The following is a 16,852-nucleotide window of genomic DNA, read 5'->3' as shown; positions in this document are numbered from 1 at the left end:
TAAATATATTGATCTAAGTAAACCCACTCAGAGAGAGAAATGCAGTGTGCTTTCTCTGATATGCAGATCCTAGCTCAGACTCTTTAATGTCTGTACATCCCTCAGAGGCCCTTGGCATCCCAAGAAACTAAAAGCGGGAGAGTTGAGGAGGGCTTGGTTTACGGCAAGACAGTACCACGTTGAAGGAGAGTGGGATTCAGCAGATGGGCGTGTTTTCATTTCTCCAGGATCTCATGGACTCTTTAAAATGCAGATACAATCAGCTCAAGTTCTGAGGCGGAAGCTTCAATAAGCTGGATCAGTAAGAAATGTGCATAGACTTCTCCATTGTTTTTATTCTCTAGGCAAAACAGCATAACAATTAGCCACTTACACACGTTATATATTGTCACTGTAAGTAGGAGATGTAAGCACCTGTGAATTTGGGTCTCCACAGAAGTCCCCGAACCAAAACCAATCTCCAAGGAAACAAAGGACAGCTGTCTACTCTTTCCCTTTCACTCTGGGCCCTGGAGCTGAGCACACGTGATACTCATCCTACGCAATGCTGCTGACCATCCAGGTTGTATGGGCCTAGGTAACTGTAGGATTCACTATGGCAACGTTAAGCATTCAAAATGAGAAATTGTTTTTAATGTATAGTTGAAATATAGAAACTGGACAAATGGCAAAATGCAGGGTTCTTGGCTACTCCTTGGTCATATTAAATTATTTATTTGGAAAATTTCAAGCCATTTTGTCACAGCCCTCTCTTGGCTCTAGGAAGTTGTGAGTCTGAGAGAATTTTGTTTTCCAATTCCACAGTCTTAAGTATTTAAATTTTCCAAGGTGTATTTTGTACAGGCCTCTTTCACGGGTGCTTACATCTTTTGTAGCCTAAATTCCATATTTAACATTGGCCCTGTCCAGTGTATTGTAAGCAGACATAGGAAATAAACACAAGAAGACAGTAAAATCTTGGCCATTTGGGGTCAGCTTTATTCTCCAACACAACTTTTTGCCTGCAAACACCATTTTATAGTTCAACTATGTCCTAGAACTTTCTCGGTTTACTTAATTCTTATTTTCCATGCCCATATTTCATTAGGCTTTATAATATGAGTTACTGTGGTTTTGAACTTGGCATCACTGGGGAGACGGTTTACACATTTTTTTGGACCAAGGTTGTATTCTCTCACTTTCTACCTCCTTTGCACCTCCACATTGTGACCACATCTGATTTTCCATCTTCGTTTCCCTTCAGATGCAAATCAGTTTACTGGGTGCAATAGGGTTTTGCTCAGGTTTGTGCCTTTCCAGTCAAACTGCTATTCGAGGGATAGCTGAGTAATGTGTGCTCATGGACACAGAGTGTGGAAGACACATCTGGGACTCTGTCTCATTAGTAGATTAGGGTCTGTTACACTTGTCTGCCAATACCTATCTGCCAATATTCTGAAGTCTTTCCAGTTCCTAAGTGCTGATTTAGATAAATGCTTTTCTGATACAAACGAAACCATGTGGTATTGAATGCGGCCACGAAAGTAAGCGCTGCTGTATGGGCCCCGGTTGGAAGAAGCCTAGAGAGACCTGGCTTGAATCAGGTAGGAGGGGAGGTGCAATTAGGTTCCAGTGTCTATAACTGCGCCATAAAAATGTCAAACCTCAATCTTCCAGGAATCCCAGAATGTAAGGGATCTTGAGGGTCAAAATTGATTTTGGATCCTTGGTTTTCTATCAAACATGATTTGGTGTATTAAGAAATGCCAGAGAAAATAACAGAATAGGCCTTCCTCTTATAGTTTTGGTAATGAGGACAATGACAGGGTCATCTATGAGTCACCTAGACCTTTAGAGTCGCATACAAGCCCCAGGGTAGCCTGGGTGCCCTTTGAAAAGCAGGATTCAGACTGTTTGAAGAGACCTGGAGTGATTCAATGACCCAGGCAGGACTTCTGTCAAACTGGCCATTGTTACTCTCCTCGTGGTACGGAGTATAAGCTGGATTCATAACTGTTAATCGGTTGAATGATGGCTCTGTTAGGTTTACACCATCCGTCCAGGATTATGTAATAATTGTACCAAACAGTACCTTTTTTATGAATTGATATTATTTCCTCAAAGACATTATAAGCTTCTAGAAGGTAGGACTCTTATCTCCTTAAATCATACATCTTGTCTGGCACCCTGCCAGCATCTAGGTGGCATTTAATGTCTCTTATAAAATGATTCTTTACAAAAGTAGCCATTAGTTAACTTCCTTGTTGGGTACCCTCAAAATATGGCTCAGTACCCATGCATTTCCAGGTATATCTGTTGTATGAAGGTATGTACATTGTATGGTGTTTCATATTACATATATCTCTAGATTTAAAGACTGAGATTGCCCTGTGCCTAATGGTTGCCTGAGAGGCAATGTTGCTGGCTTGGTGCAGAGACAGCTTTACACACACACACACACACACACACACACACACACAACTCAAGAAAATCCTAAAGCATTAATTTATTCTCTTAGCTCTTTGAGATGCTAATGTATCTAAACAATCCCTTCGGTTTAAGAGCTTTGTCTGATCAGCAAGCAAAAAAATAATTAAATCATCCAGGGTTCTTTTACTCTGAAAACCTGAGACATCTGAGCTCTCTTTAAAGCAGAAGACACACTGAAACCAGGATGTCTGAGAAAATTGGCGGAGGTCTGAAGTAGCAAGTGAAAATGATGCCACTAATGGTGTTGATGATGGGTGGAAAGGAGATTACTAACAATTTAGTGTTCTGTTCTTAACTCCAGTCAAGCATTTACCAAAAGAATTAAACGGGTTGAACTTTGAAAATCTAAATCAAATCTTGAAAGCATGAGTATATTTTGCCGGTGGAAAAGAAGGGAAAGAGGGAGAAAGTGCTTCAAAACTGTCTCCATCCCTGGTGCACCTCCTTAATGCAGTGCTTTTAAAGTGAAGCAATGCTCAGAGCTTTAAGACTATCTGCTGTGTTCCATTCTGGTCTGAAATTGTAAGATTTTCATAAGAAATGACTTTGTTTCATCCAGCGTCCCGCAGTCCTCTACCATGTCAAGGAGCTTCAAGGAGAGAAGCTACGTTCTGTAGAAGGGGCCTTGGTCATTATGCATAAGACAAGCCATCAAGACACATGTATCTGTCCTGTTCGTTTCACCCATCCTTCCTGTCTTCCCTGCAGCTACCTCATCCCTGAACTCCCAACTGCAACAGCTCCAGCAGCTCCAGCTCCAGCAGCAGCAGCAGCAGCAACAACAACAACAACAGCAACAGCAACTGCCTCCTCCAGCACCAACCAGCCAGCACCCACAGCCAGCCTCACAGGCGCCCTCACACTCTCAACAGCCACAATCCCAGCCCACACCGCCCCACCAGCCACCACCTGCCTCACAGCAGCCACCGGCTCCGCCAGCTCAGCTGCCACAGGCTCCTCAGTCTCAACAGCACCCATCCCACTCCCACCCCCAGAGCCAGAATCAGTCATCTCCAAGCCAACAGAGCTCAAGTCCCCCTCAGAAACCCAGCGCATCTCCAGGACATAGCCTTCCATCACCGCTCACGCCGCCCAACCCTCTACAGGTATGCTTTCCATCCTTCTCAGGAGGAGGGACTCCCCCATGGTGTGGTACAGTCCCCAAGGCCAGGAGGCCAGCAAGACATAGCATCCTGTTCCACAGTGTCCAATTCAAATTGATCTCCTAGACTTAGGGAAGAGGAAGCAAATGGCAGGCAGCTGGGGAACGAAACAAATGTAAACGAAACAAATAGAAGTCCATTGACGCTGCCCTCCGAAGGATAAATGTTATGTCTTTCTTTCGGTGAGAGGACAGCGGCGTAAGTGCACTTGTAGCCTGTAATAACTCCATTTTATGATACTTTTTGAAGGCTGCAAAGATAGCATCCAATTAAAATTATTACTAGCACAGTTTTGTAGCCCCGTGGAGAACTGCATCTCCTGTCCACGAGACTTGCTGGTTATTTCTCTATATTATGAATACAACAATGTCTTCCCTTCAGTCCTTTCGGCTCTTTTGTTTTTATTTTTCTAAATACTCTCTGGGGTTAGGAGGGCAAAGAATTTTAGCCCCGATCTTATGTCCCAGATTCCAGCCATTACTTCACAGACTAACAAGTACTCTAAATGTATGCCCGGGGCCTCAACAAATCTGCATCTTGATACATGATAAAGCTGCTGTGTATTTACTTTATTACTGTGAAACTGAAGAAATAAAAAATCAATACTTTAGGTTAATCATGAATGCTTATCTTCAACACACTATCATTGAAGAGGAATGAAGAGGAACATTCTGGAATATATAACTCTAACTTCAGAAAGGCATTCTTTAGAACAGATTAGCTTCTAAACAGAATGACTGGGGTGCCAAGGCAGGAGTTATCAGCTACCTGTTTTTCAACTTACATGAGGTACTTTTTCCATGAGATTCCAAATGACTCGGGATATTTCTAGGTGCGATGACAAGCAAGTGAATAGTTTAGGCGTCCACTTCAAGGCCAATTAACCCTCCCACCTTCTCTAGAGGTGAGCCTTGATCCAGTCTCCCCAATCCAAGGATGACACCAGCGATGGCATTTATGGCTATTAAACAGGAAAACAAGCAAAATCACACAGATCAGTACACAGCCTAAAGGCAGGTAGATTAGGAATTTAGCAATTTAGAACTGATTTTATTGGATGACCCACTGCTTTTTCTCTTTAAACTTGCTCACTTGGAGTGGTTCCAAGTTTACCTGTCTCGAAAAACAACAAAAAAAAAAAGATGGAGCCAAGTTTACCTGGAAATCCAAACACTGACTGAGGAATGATTGTGATTTCCTGGTTAAAGGTGGTTAAAGGTGACTTTCACCACAAGCACATTCCGAAGACAGGGCTAAGGTGTAATTTTTCACAAATATTACAAGGGCAAGACAACCTAACAATTTTGACATGATACTGAAATGAACTCAAGCTAGAAGTGTTTTCCTGGGACCCCTAACGTCTGAAGGGAGGGGAGACGTAACCAAATGCACACATGCCCCAGTGTCAGCAGCTGAAATGTGTCTCTGTCATCCCAGAAACAGTTTAATGCTTTTTAAGAACAGTTAGCCCGTCAGTGGTGGCACACGCCCTTAATCCCAGCACTCGGGAGGCAGAGGCAGGCATATCCCCATGGGTTCAAAACCAGCCTGGTCTACAAGAGCTAGTTACAGAATAGGCTCCAAAGCTACAGAGAAACCCTGTCTCAAAAAAACCAAAAAGAAAACAGAAAAGAAAAGAAAGAACAAACAGTTAAACACAGTTAAAGTAGACAGACCTAGTCACCAAGAGAATCAGTGACTTTTACACTCTATAGCACACTACCTGATAGAAACAATGTGTTTTAATTTGACTCCCAGTGTTGGAGAGTTGCAGTCCATAATAGCAGAGAGGGCATGGGGGCAACTCAGTCTGTAGCCACAGTGGATGGCAGAGCCTGTTCACAATTGTAAAGCAAGAAGTACAGACCAAAGCAGGAACCAGGGACTTCCTTTAAATGGCTCGTCCCCAGGGATGGATTTCTGCCAGCCACACCAACCTAGAGGTTCTACAGCCTCCCCCAAATAGCCCCACTAGCTGGGAAGTAAGTTTCAAACAGGAACCTCCGGGAGATGTTCAGATCCAAACCACGACAAGATGCAATTAAACACTTCTACACTGCTTTCACCGAGACACCAAACTAGGTTACATGACCAAAGAAAAAGTCATCCTGCCTTGAGAGATGGCATGACTTTCACCTGCCCAAGTTGTTGATTATAATCCAGAGTTGTTTCCCATTTAGTAAAAGCCAGCTTGGAGCTGTGTAGACGCCAATCTTCACAGAACACTGACAACATCTGAGGAGTTCTAAGTTGGCTCAAAGTCACATTTTGTCTCCTTAGAGTCCTGATAAAATATTCTCATTTTCTTGTCAGGACTTTTGCTTCTGAACTTAATCAATATATTTATGATATTTAAGTGGACCTGAATGAGTGACCACCAAAGAAATGCCTTGTTGAAAGTTTAAAACCATTTCTGAGTAGATACAGAATTAAACTTGAAGAAGTCTCTGTCAACAAGAATAAAAGTCTAATGTCAGGCATGTGTAAAGAAAGGGAGAGTTGCATAGTCTAAACTTTTTCCCCCAACACTCGCTGTAGGGCTTTTGAATTTGTGGAACATGGAAGGTCTGAACTCTTAAAAAAGAAAACCACTCTAAAGCCACCATGCAGACATTTAGTTCTCAGAGGTAATGATCTTTATGAAATAGAATAAAATGTATGATCTGAAAATTATTCAGGGAATAAAGATCAACTAAATTTGTATGTGACAACTTAAGTTTCGTTTTTATGATTCTTTGTTTCGATATGGACTTTATCATCCTACATTATGCAAACTCCATCTGAGAAAGAGCATTTTATAACTGTGCAGCATAGATTATGAGGGAAAGTCAGGGCATCAGAAGGCCCTTTTTGTTTTCTATTTGGTTCAAAACCATTTTGAAGGATAACAATTATTTCTCAAGCTCTATACTGTGATGTTTTCAGAAAAAAAAAAGGTCCTAAATGAACACAGGTTGTGAAGACAGATTGGGGTGAGGTCATTTTTCAAGATGGAGGGAACAAAGTGAGCAATGCTGGCAGGTAGCAACACCTAGACAAAAAGTCTCCAAATAGCTCCTGTCAGGGTTTTCTGTAAAATTGCAGTATAATTTGATTTCACTTTTTCACCCAATTCCATGAAATGGATTGCATTTACAAAACCAGATTGTTGTTTCGTGGCAGACAAGACTCTAAAGCATTACCCCTCCAGAAAAGCCTGGGTAAGAGAGGAACTTTGTTCATTCGTTTTGATCATTTAGGGGGCAGGGAAGGGTGGGTCTAGAGTGGACAGCAGAAGCTGAGCTCTGCAGGGCTGTGTTCTCCACCGAGACTCAGAGCCTGCTCACTCGGGACTTTCTTCTGTCCCAGGAGGCTGAGGAGAGACGTTCTAAAGAACGAAGGGGAATCTCACAGGTCCTCAGGAGCCAGGCAGTCAAGGTGCACAGGCAGGTGTGGGCAAAATGCAAAATGAACTTAAGTAGAGTTCATGGAACAGAAAAGTGTAGCAAGGACTGAAGTTAGTCCTTGGATTCAGGGGTGCTTCTCAGCCCATGGCCCTTCATCTTGCTGTAGCTCGTCTGCATCAGAATGGGCAAGGATCTAAAACAATGACATAGAAGAAAGCTTTTAGATTGGGAGGACTTCTCCACATTGGTCGAATGTGACAGAGAGCCTGTGAGCCTGAGAATGGTGAGCCCCCTCCTTTCCAGCCCTTGGAGACTGTTTTTCCCGGGATGCCCTGCAGAGTTTTCCATGCACTGGAGACACCACAGGCACTCTGCTGATGTCCTAATGAGCAGAAAGGTTCTGACAAGGCACTGGCTGGAGCCCACTGTGGCATACTGGAAAGTTGGTGGCTTCTTTCTCATCCCAAGTCACTCGTGGCTTTTGTCTGGTTATTGTAACCCTCTGAATGTCGTTTTCCTCATCTTGCCATTTCTAAGAATCTTTTCAGGCCTCTGCACGCATGATCCAAATGTTGGTAGAAGTCTAAGCCTTTAGTGGGCTGCCGAAAACCTTATTTTCAGATTTTTCGGAGTATTCTTCAAGGTCAGGTGAATTTCTTCCCACTCAGCTGGATGGCAAAATGGAAAGAGAGTGGAAGACAAGCGTAAGTGGGATAATGATAGCAGAAGAAGGTTTTAGCTTAGCCAGAGAGCACAAATTAAACTCAAGTTTGTCTCCTCAGAGAGTCGCGGCTCTGCGCTCTCAGCCCAGATTGTTCTGCCGCACCTGTGCATTAGAGAAGCTTAAGGAACGAAACGCTGCATTTAACCCCGGCCTTCTGCGAACCATCTTGCATGGCAGGAAGCAGGATAATCTTTTCCTTTTCTTGTTGTACTGCACATTTTAATAAACAACAGAGGGACAGAGAGGAAGATGAAACAGGAGCAAAAAATAAAATAAAATAAAATCTATGCTTGTATGAAAAATGAGGGGCCTGATCACCTCCTCAGGCTCCGAAGATGGTATAAGAAGCATTTTTACATGTGAGCATTTGCTGATATGCAGGTCTAGTAACAGCCCAGTAAAGAACCTTGATCAGAATCCCACCTTCATTACAGAGGGGCATGACCTTCTGACCTTCTTGACAATAGTTTCTTACTGGCCCACTCTGCATACACTCACTGTCAATATGTAATAGGGGAGGGAAGTGTCATACCTCTTTTTGAAAGAGAAAGTCCAAATCTTGAGAAGTAGTTCTTTGCATTATTTTTAAAGCAGGTTTTCTTCCACAATGAGCCCACCTCCTCCCCATTAAAAAGGCCAAACTCCCTCTCCCTTCAGCAATTAGTATTGATCAGTTTAGCTCAAGGCTCCTGGCTACAGGATTTCTCATTCGTAAAATTAAACCCTTCTGAGGCCCTTTCAGTTCCTTTTGAGCTTTGCATTAGAAATCAGGGACACTGTGTGGTGTTGGGGCCCCGCACGTGTACACTAGTATACAACCTCCTTCGACTGTGATCAGTTCTGATACGAGAGACCTCTCTGCATTCACACAGGCAGAGACACTCACGGAAGTGAGAGTAAGGTAAGACAGCGTGGTTCTCATCTCAGATGCAGAATTTAGGAGCACCCCCAAAACACGCTAATTGAAAAAGATAATAGTCTCATGCAGTATTTCAAAAATTCAAATAGCAAACATCCATCATTAGTAAGATCTCGGGTTTTTATCATTAAGCCAGGGTGAGTTGTAGCCCATTCTAAAGCACAAGGGGAAATACAGGGAATCGTGATGCACTGGCCTGAACTTGAGACTTGCATTTTCAGGGTTAAAAGGCTGCATTAGGTTGCTTTGCATCTTGACCCTTAATGCAGCACCCAAGGCTTCCTCACTCATGGTTCCTCCACCTGTTGCTACCAGATGTGTTAAGGATGTGGTTAGCAAGCATTCTCCACAGCCAGAGGCATCCCATCTGTTGGAGGTTTCAGTACGCCTTACTTTCTAGATGTACTGGGAAATGCACCAAATTTTTGCAGAGCAAGGAAACAAAGACATATTGGCTAATAGATTAGGAAAGGATAGGGGCTTGTGAATCCATCTTCCTCTTTGCTCACGACTAATAAAGCAATCTTTTTTTATTTTGACTGAAATATTAGGACAATCAGATAACTTTTCTGGTTGACTGATTTTCCTTAACTGTTTTAGGATTTCCTGAAATCAAGTGAAGTTGCTAAACATGATAGCACTGTCACCATGTGGCCAACACTCTCCCACAGCAGTCTAATCACAAAGACCTTGGCATGGGCTGGGAAACATTTCCTCTTGGCCTAAAGACCCAAAGAAAACTTGATTATCATGGATGAGAAAATCCAGCAAAACTCAGAGATTTACTGCGAAAATTAGATGTAGCACACTTAGAGAGATGTTTTGTGTGCTATCAATTTGCTGAGCAAATCTTCATTAGCCTATAGTTGTAAAAGAGTAATACTATTTCGGTTCATACCACCATTCAGAAGATTGAGGCCTTTACTCATGATTCGGCCATTCAGCAAGAGGCCTGGTGGGAAACAGGACTCTCTGCCCATCTGTATTAAGCATTGAATAAAATAAGCAAAATATATTTACCCATATTCTCTGCAAAGGACCATTTTTCCTTTTATGAAAGGAAGACAATCTCCTCTAACAAAACCCTCAGTTCAACATTACTGACATTTCAAAGAATTTATTACAAGCATTTGAGATCCGGGAGGAACAACAAAGTTTATATTGCTTTGAGAGTGGCAGGGGAAAAAATTAGTTTACCAAGAATATACTTATACACTGCAGTGATTCTTTGTCATTGTTTAGATTTACCATTCTACTGTACTCCCTGTCGATTAGTCAGATCGTGGGGAAGGGATTTAACAAAGCAGGCAGTGTGGCCTCACCACTCACTGTGAAAGCTCACATCAAATAGTGAGAGACGGAAAGTGTGTACAAGGTAGCAGTGGTGGAAATCATTGTAGCATTTTAATGTGGTAAGTCCTAAATTGTCAAATACAACAGACCCACTGTGGTCATGACAATGGGGCAGATCCATGAGCTCAGCACGGAGCCTGGCACCATACACCTTCTAGTCCCAGCATTGGCTATTGACAGGAGCTGGTGAACCAATCCCCAGATAAGTGCAGAATGGTCTGAAACCCTTTTACCTCCGTGTTCATAAATGTATCATTTGGCTGACGCTTTTCTCTGAACAAGCAAAACTTGCATTTATGTGAACTCAGTATAATATTCTAGTGCTTTAACACTGTGTTATTCTTTATGTCTTAGCCTCATTTCCCACAAGTTTGAAGTAAATTTTCCATGGGCTTTTAAATTGACTCCCAAATCATAGACTCGCAAGTGAATATTCTCTAGGTTGTAAAAACTAAAGCACTTTTACCAATCTCTGCAAACATTTGGTAAGCACAAATGGTGTGCATTGCAGCCTTGAGAGCATCTGCAGATCAGACTTGGTGGCACCTTAGAAAATGTCTTTTCGAAGCAGACACTGCTAGGATCAAACGCTACCTCTGAGGAACACGCTGGTCAGGTCAGCACATCCAGCTGAGCCCCTCAGTTTGCTCTGTGACTGGAGAGTGGAGCTGGGGATGAAATGTAATGGTGTATGGGAGAGCTATTGATATGGTTCCAGAGGATAGATCTAGTGCCCGGTGGTGACTATCGTTCATTGACTGTAGCTATTCTAACCTGGGGAGGTAATGAGACCAACAGATGCACTTGGACAAATGCAAGCAATTAACCTTGGGCTACAAAAATGCATGCATTCATAGTGTTTACCCCTGAGCCTTATCCTGTGACCCTGAGTCAGAAGGGTGAAGGGACTCTGAAGGGGACATTTAACAAAAGCTGTTGAGAATCTCCAAGGGGTGTAAGCCAGAAAGAAAGTAGATCCTTGCATTTAATCCTGACATTCATTAACCACCTCATTTTAAAGACTTAAACCTGCAAAATCTCATCTTTACCATCAATATTGTTAAGAACCAAAATAAACTTACTTCTAACTTACCAATGTAGTTTCTAACATGTAAATAAAGGGGGCCTTGTTTACTTATTGTGAGTGTGTATGCCCACGTGTGTGCTCACACATGCTCTCGTATGCTACTCACATAAGCAAACTAGAGGACAATTTTAGGAAGTTAGTTCTCTCCTCAGGATTGACCTCAGGTTGTGTAGTCCAGTGGCAAGTGCCTTCACCCACTGAGCCACCTTACCAGACCAAAGAATCTTGGTAATATCAGGTCTTCTGCTAGCTTTTGAGACTTAGTTGTGCTTTTATTACATGAAAAGTTTATATTGGATGATATTTTAAACCTTTCTAGATCCACATTCTATTCATGAAATGAATAGCATGGCTTGATGGCAAGGGGAAAAAATCAAACATGTACACTATATTCCGTAAAGTATATGCAATGTTCAAGAAATACTCCTAATATTGACTAATATTTATATTGTTTTTAAATTTACATGTGTGTTTTCATATTCATTATTTTATTCATGGCCTCAAGATCTGAAGCTCTAAACATTTATTAAATAAAAATTTCTGTATATCTTACAGAATTAACTTCAATTTCACATTTCTACACAACCCAAAAGAAGCTAAAATTATTTACCAATATGGAGTCTCAAAAAATTGAAGCAACTTCCTAAGCATCATTAAAACTGACAGAATTTGTACTCCGGTGTAGGTGTGATTTCAAATTGTCATCACTTATATTTTTCTACATTTGCAATGTCTATTTTGAATGTCAGTGACCTATATGTTTGTGTGTTTTCCTTCTCCCTTGCCATCTCCCACCGCTAAGACTTAAATATTGAACTTATGAGTACAAAAGCAGAGGTTGGAAGGGCATCCTGTTGGGAACACCATCCCCAGGGTGTCTACAGACCTAGCACAACAAAGATAGAGTTGCTTCTCGGAGTGGCTGTCCAGTGAAAAGCACAATTCTATCCTTGGCCACTCAGTGAGTCTGTCTGTGAGGCCAGAAGAATGTGCAATGGCGGGAGTGCTTAACAATTGACTGCTACTGTCTCTTTTGAGTCTCAGAACCAGTGGCTATGTCTGAAAACCCAGTTGGGTTCAGATTAATGCACATTCCTAGCCTAGTTCATATTGTCTGAATAAAAGTTTGACGGTGATGAGTCCAGTACCATTTTGCTTTCTCTAATAGGAGATATTTAACTTTCGTTAAAAAGAAAAGAAGAAGTAAAGTTAGGAATCCCTTCATTTTCTCTGCTGGACTCTTCCGAGTGGGACCTCTCTGTTTGTATTTTATTGTGGCGATACAGGGCACGTACAGCTTCTAAAGAGAACAAAATATTTTAAGAGCTCGGATAAGAGAAGGTTGAAAACATTCCCTCTTGCTATCCTAGGAAAGCTCTCTAGGCCATGATCTGTAAGACTTAAAAGGTTAAATGTTGTTGATTAGGGGGAAATACCTTTGTATTACTGCCTGTGATCTTAAAAAATGATGTTCCTTGCAAACTCAGCCCACGCAGTACTCTGCATACAAATGGACTTGTTGAAGATTTTATCTTTTCTCCAATATGCATTTTGTTTGTTAGTTTTTCACTTAAAAAAATTTTTGTGAACTTAAGTCTGGGTCCTCAGTTTTATTCCATTGATCGGTATGTCTGTTTTTATGTGTGTACCATGCTGTTTTTATCACTAAAATTCTGTACTATCCCTTAAAATCAGGGATGGCAATACTCCAACAGGTCCTTAATTGCTCGGGGTTGCTTTAGTCTTCCTGGTTTTCTTGTGCTTCTATATAAAGTTTAAGATTATTTCTTTTTCAATTTCTGTAAAAAATTGTGTTGACATTTGAAGGAGACTGCATCAATTCTGTAGACTGATTTTGTAGGGATGGCTACTTCATGGTATTAGTCATACCAGTCCATGAATATAAGAGGTCTTCTATCTTCTGGTATCCTTTCAACTTCTTTTTACAAAGTCTTAAAGTTTTTATTATGCAACTCCTTCAATTTCTTAGATTTATTCCAAAATACTTTTGAAGATATTGTCATTTGTATTTAGGGAGGCTACTAATTTTTGTGTGTTAATTTTGTGTGCCATTACTTTGCTGAAAGTCTTTATCAGCTGTAAGAATTTTTTAATAGAGCCTTTAAATCTTTAATGTATAAAGTCATATAGTCTGCAAATAAGGATACTTTAAATTCTTCCTTTCCTATTTGTATCCTCTCTATCTCCTTCACTTGTCTTATTGTTCTAGCTAGGACATGATGGACTATACTGAACAATAGTGTAGAAGTGGATGTCCTTTGTCTTTACTCTGATGTTAGTAGAAATAATTTGAATTATTCTCCTTTTAGAATGGTGTCAACTGTGTGGTATGGGAAGTCCTTCTGTATATATGTTGTTTTTATAAATAAAGTTAATGAATAAAGAAGCTGCTTTGGCCTGTGATAGGGCAGAATAGAGCTAGGTGGGAAAATTAAACTGAATGCTGGGAGAAACAACAACAGCAGTGGCAGCAAAGGAGTCCAGGATCAGGTGGATTCAGTGCGGTGTTCTCCTAGATCTTCAGAAATGAATGATTACCAATACGCCTGAAATTTTCACAAAATAGAAATGGAAGGAACATTCCTAATTCTTTTTGTGAAGCCATGATTGCCCTGATACTAAAACAATACAAGCACCCAATGACAACAGCAAACATAGACAACTATAGACCAGTAATCCTTTGTGGATATTGATGCAAAAGTTCTCACTAAAATATTTGCAAATTCAATCCAAAATCACACCAAAAATATTATTCATCATTATCAAGTAGGTTTTGTCCCAGAGATGCAGAGAGGGTTCAACATACAGAAATGAATAAATGTAATCAACTACATAAATAGACTGAAAGATAAAAACCACATGATGATCTCATCAGATGCTGAGAAGACCTCTGAGAAAAATCCAACATTCCTTCATGATAAAATTCCTGGAGAGACTAGTGATACAAGGGACATACTTCAATAAAATGAATCCAGTTCATGGCAAATCCAAAGCCAACATCATCTTAAATAGAAACACTAAGCATTTCCACTCAAATCAGGAGCAAGACAAGGATGTCTACTTTCTTCATACCCATTGATTATAGAACTTGAAGTCTAAGCTAAACCTATACGACAAATAAAGGAGATAAAAGGATTACAAATAGGGAAGGGAGAGACCAAAGCAGCCCTATTTGCAGATGTATGATTTTATAAATCAAAGACCATAAAGACTCCAATAGGAAACACAACTAATAAACACTTTCACCAAAGTAGTAGAATACAAAAGCAACACATAAAACTTTCTAGTTACAAATGACAAACATATTGAGAAACAATATCGTTTTTATTTTGAATTGGAACCATTAATATTGAGAGTTGTTAAGGAGCACTGTTTATTTATTCCTGTTATTTATTGTGGTTCTGTTTTCCTTCCTTTGACTTACTCTACTGCGATTATTTACTCCCTGTAGTTAACCTCTTGAGACTGAAGGGTTGTTTTTTTCTCTTTTTGTGCTTTCTATAGAGTTGGATTAGTGGACAGAAATTAATAATTTGTTTTGATCCTGGAATGTTTTTCTTCTTCAGTCTTTCGTGATTGATATTTTTTCTGAGAATACTAGTTGAGGTTGGCATCTGTGTTCTCTCGAGACTGGTAGAACATCCATCCAGCCCCTTTGGCTTTCTGAGACTCCTTCGAGAAGCCAGGTGTTATTCTAATTGCCCTACTTGTATATGTGACTTGGACTTTTCCCCCTGTAGCTTTTGATATTCTTTCTTTCTTCTGTACATTTAGTTTTTTCATTATTATGTGTTGTTGTGAGTTTCTTCTCTGTCATGTGTACTTGGTATGACTCTTGTACCTTGATGAACATCTTTCTTTAGATTAGGAAAATTTTCTTCTTTGATTTTGTTAAAATATTTTCTGTGTCTTAGACCCTGGTTTCTTCTCCTTCCTCTATGACTGCCATTTGTAAATATCTTGTTCTAGTGTCTCAAGATTTCTTGGATGTTTTGTGCCTAGAATTTTTTTTTTCAATTTAACATTTTCTTTGACTTAGCTATCCATTTCTTCAATGCCTGGGATTCTTTCTCCCATGCCTTGTAATCTATTGGCGAGGCTTACTTTTGACTTTCTAAAATTTTCACTTTCAATTTTATTTCAGTTGTGTTTTCCTTGGTAGGTGTAGTTTTCCTTAAATTCTATTTTCATGTATTTAATTGCTTTTATCATTTTGTTCAACTGTGATTTCAATGTCTTCATTAAGGTATCTTTTCAAGGTCCTTGAACATATTCATAATTGCTATTTTGAAGATACTGTCTTGTGCTTCAGCTAAACTGCTTTTCTCAGGACATATTATATATAATACAGTTGGTGGTTTCTGGTAGAAGCATATTGTCTAGTCATGTTTGTATTTTTTGTGTCAGGATCTAGGAATATGAAGTTATGATGTTCAAGGTGTTTGTTGGTGTAAATTTCTGCTTTCCCCATTGATGGTTGGCTTTTCCATTCTTTGGTTGCCTTTGCCTACTCTGGGTTTAGTCAAGTGTTGTGGTTATAGGGTCCCTGGTAAAGGATGTTTCCTCTGGGTAAGTATTTGTCTCAAAGAGACAGAGCAAGTCTAGAAGGAAAGACTGAAAGTGGTGGTGGGACAGAACAAGGGGGACCCTAGGTTTACCTCAAGACATAAATCCCTAGTGGCTCTAGTTGCAAGGTTTTTAATTAGTGCTTTTATTTTATTGTATAGTATGAATGTATTTAAATTATTCACTTCATCTCTTATTATTAGTAGATAGCATATCTAGAAATATCTAGAAATGTGCCCATTTCATTTAGGTCTCCCAGTCTGAATGTAGATTTTGCTTTAACGCATGAATTATGATTCTGATTTTCTTCATTGTATGTTATAATGCTCACCTTTTACTCTAATTGATTAAGTTCTATCTTCATCTCTGTTTTTTGATTAATTTGGATAAAGATTTATCAGTCTTAGACTTGTGAGATAGTTCAGTGGTTAAGAACACTGACTGCTCTTCAAGAGGTCCTGAGTTCAGTTACTGAGTTCCAGAGGTGTGCAAACATCTTGAGTGGGATATGAAGCTCTTTTCTGGAATAAAGGTGTACCTGCAGATAGAGCACTCATACATATAAAAGTAAGTAATTCTTTTTCAAGAATATCAATATTAATTTTTTCAAAGGACCAATGTTTTGTTTCACTTACATTTTTTTAAAATTATCTTTTCTTCATTTGTTTGTTTGTTTCTGCTTCCTTAATTGAATCCCTGAGTTTGATTAGTTCTTCCTATCCTCTCTTTTAGGGTGTTGTTTGTTCTCCTTTTGCTAGGACTTTTCGGCTTGTCATGAAGTTATTAGTCTTTAAACTCTATTAGATTTACTTGCTTCATCTTATATGTGTGTTTTCCCTACATGCATATATGTGCACAGTGCACTCAGAGGCCAGAAGAAGGCATCCAGTCCCCTGTAACCAAGGTTAAAGGCAGCTGTGAGCTACCATGTGGGTGCTGGGAATTGAACCAGGTCCCCTACAAGAGCAGACAGTGCTCTTAACCACTGAGCTATCTCTCCAGCCCCAAATGATTAAGTTACTATTAAGTTACTACAATATGACATCTCTCCAGAATTCTTTTTTTTTATTGAGAAAAGGAAAAAAAAAACAAGTTTCCGCCTCCTCCCAGCCTCCCATTTCCCTCCCCCTCCTCCCACCCTTCTCCCCCTCCTCCCACCCTTCT

General features: G+C 40.2%; 1 protein-coding gene across 1 annotated transcript in view; it reads left to right on the top strand.

Annotated features, from left to right (window-relative positions):
• Window positions 1–16,852, top strand: part of Pou6f2 (POU class 6 homeobox 2) — a 163,093-nt gene that overhangs the window by 36,389 nt on the left and 109,852 nt on the right. Inside the window, exon 2 of the mRNA XM_026788332.1 lies at window positions 3,178–3,575. Within this exon, the coding sequence (XP_026644133.1) occupies window positions 3,178–3,575 (398 nt within the window). The remainder of the gene's footprint in view (window positions 1–3,177; window positions 3,576–16,852) is intronic.

The sequence above is a fragment of the Microtus ochrogaster genome, unplaced genomic scaffold (assembly GCF_000317375.1).
Source record: "Microtus ochrogaster isolate Prairie Vole_2 unplaced genomic scaffold, MicOch1.0 UNK2, whole genome shotgun sequence".
Lineage (NCBI taxonomy): Eukaryota > Metazoa > Chordata > Mammalia > Rodentia > Cricetidae > Microtus > Microtus ochrogaster.
This window is presented reverse-complemented; position numbering and strand designations above follow the sequence as displayed.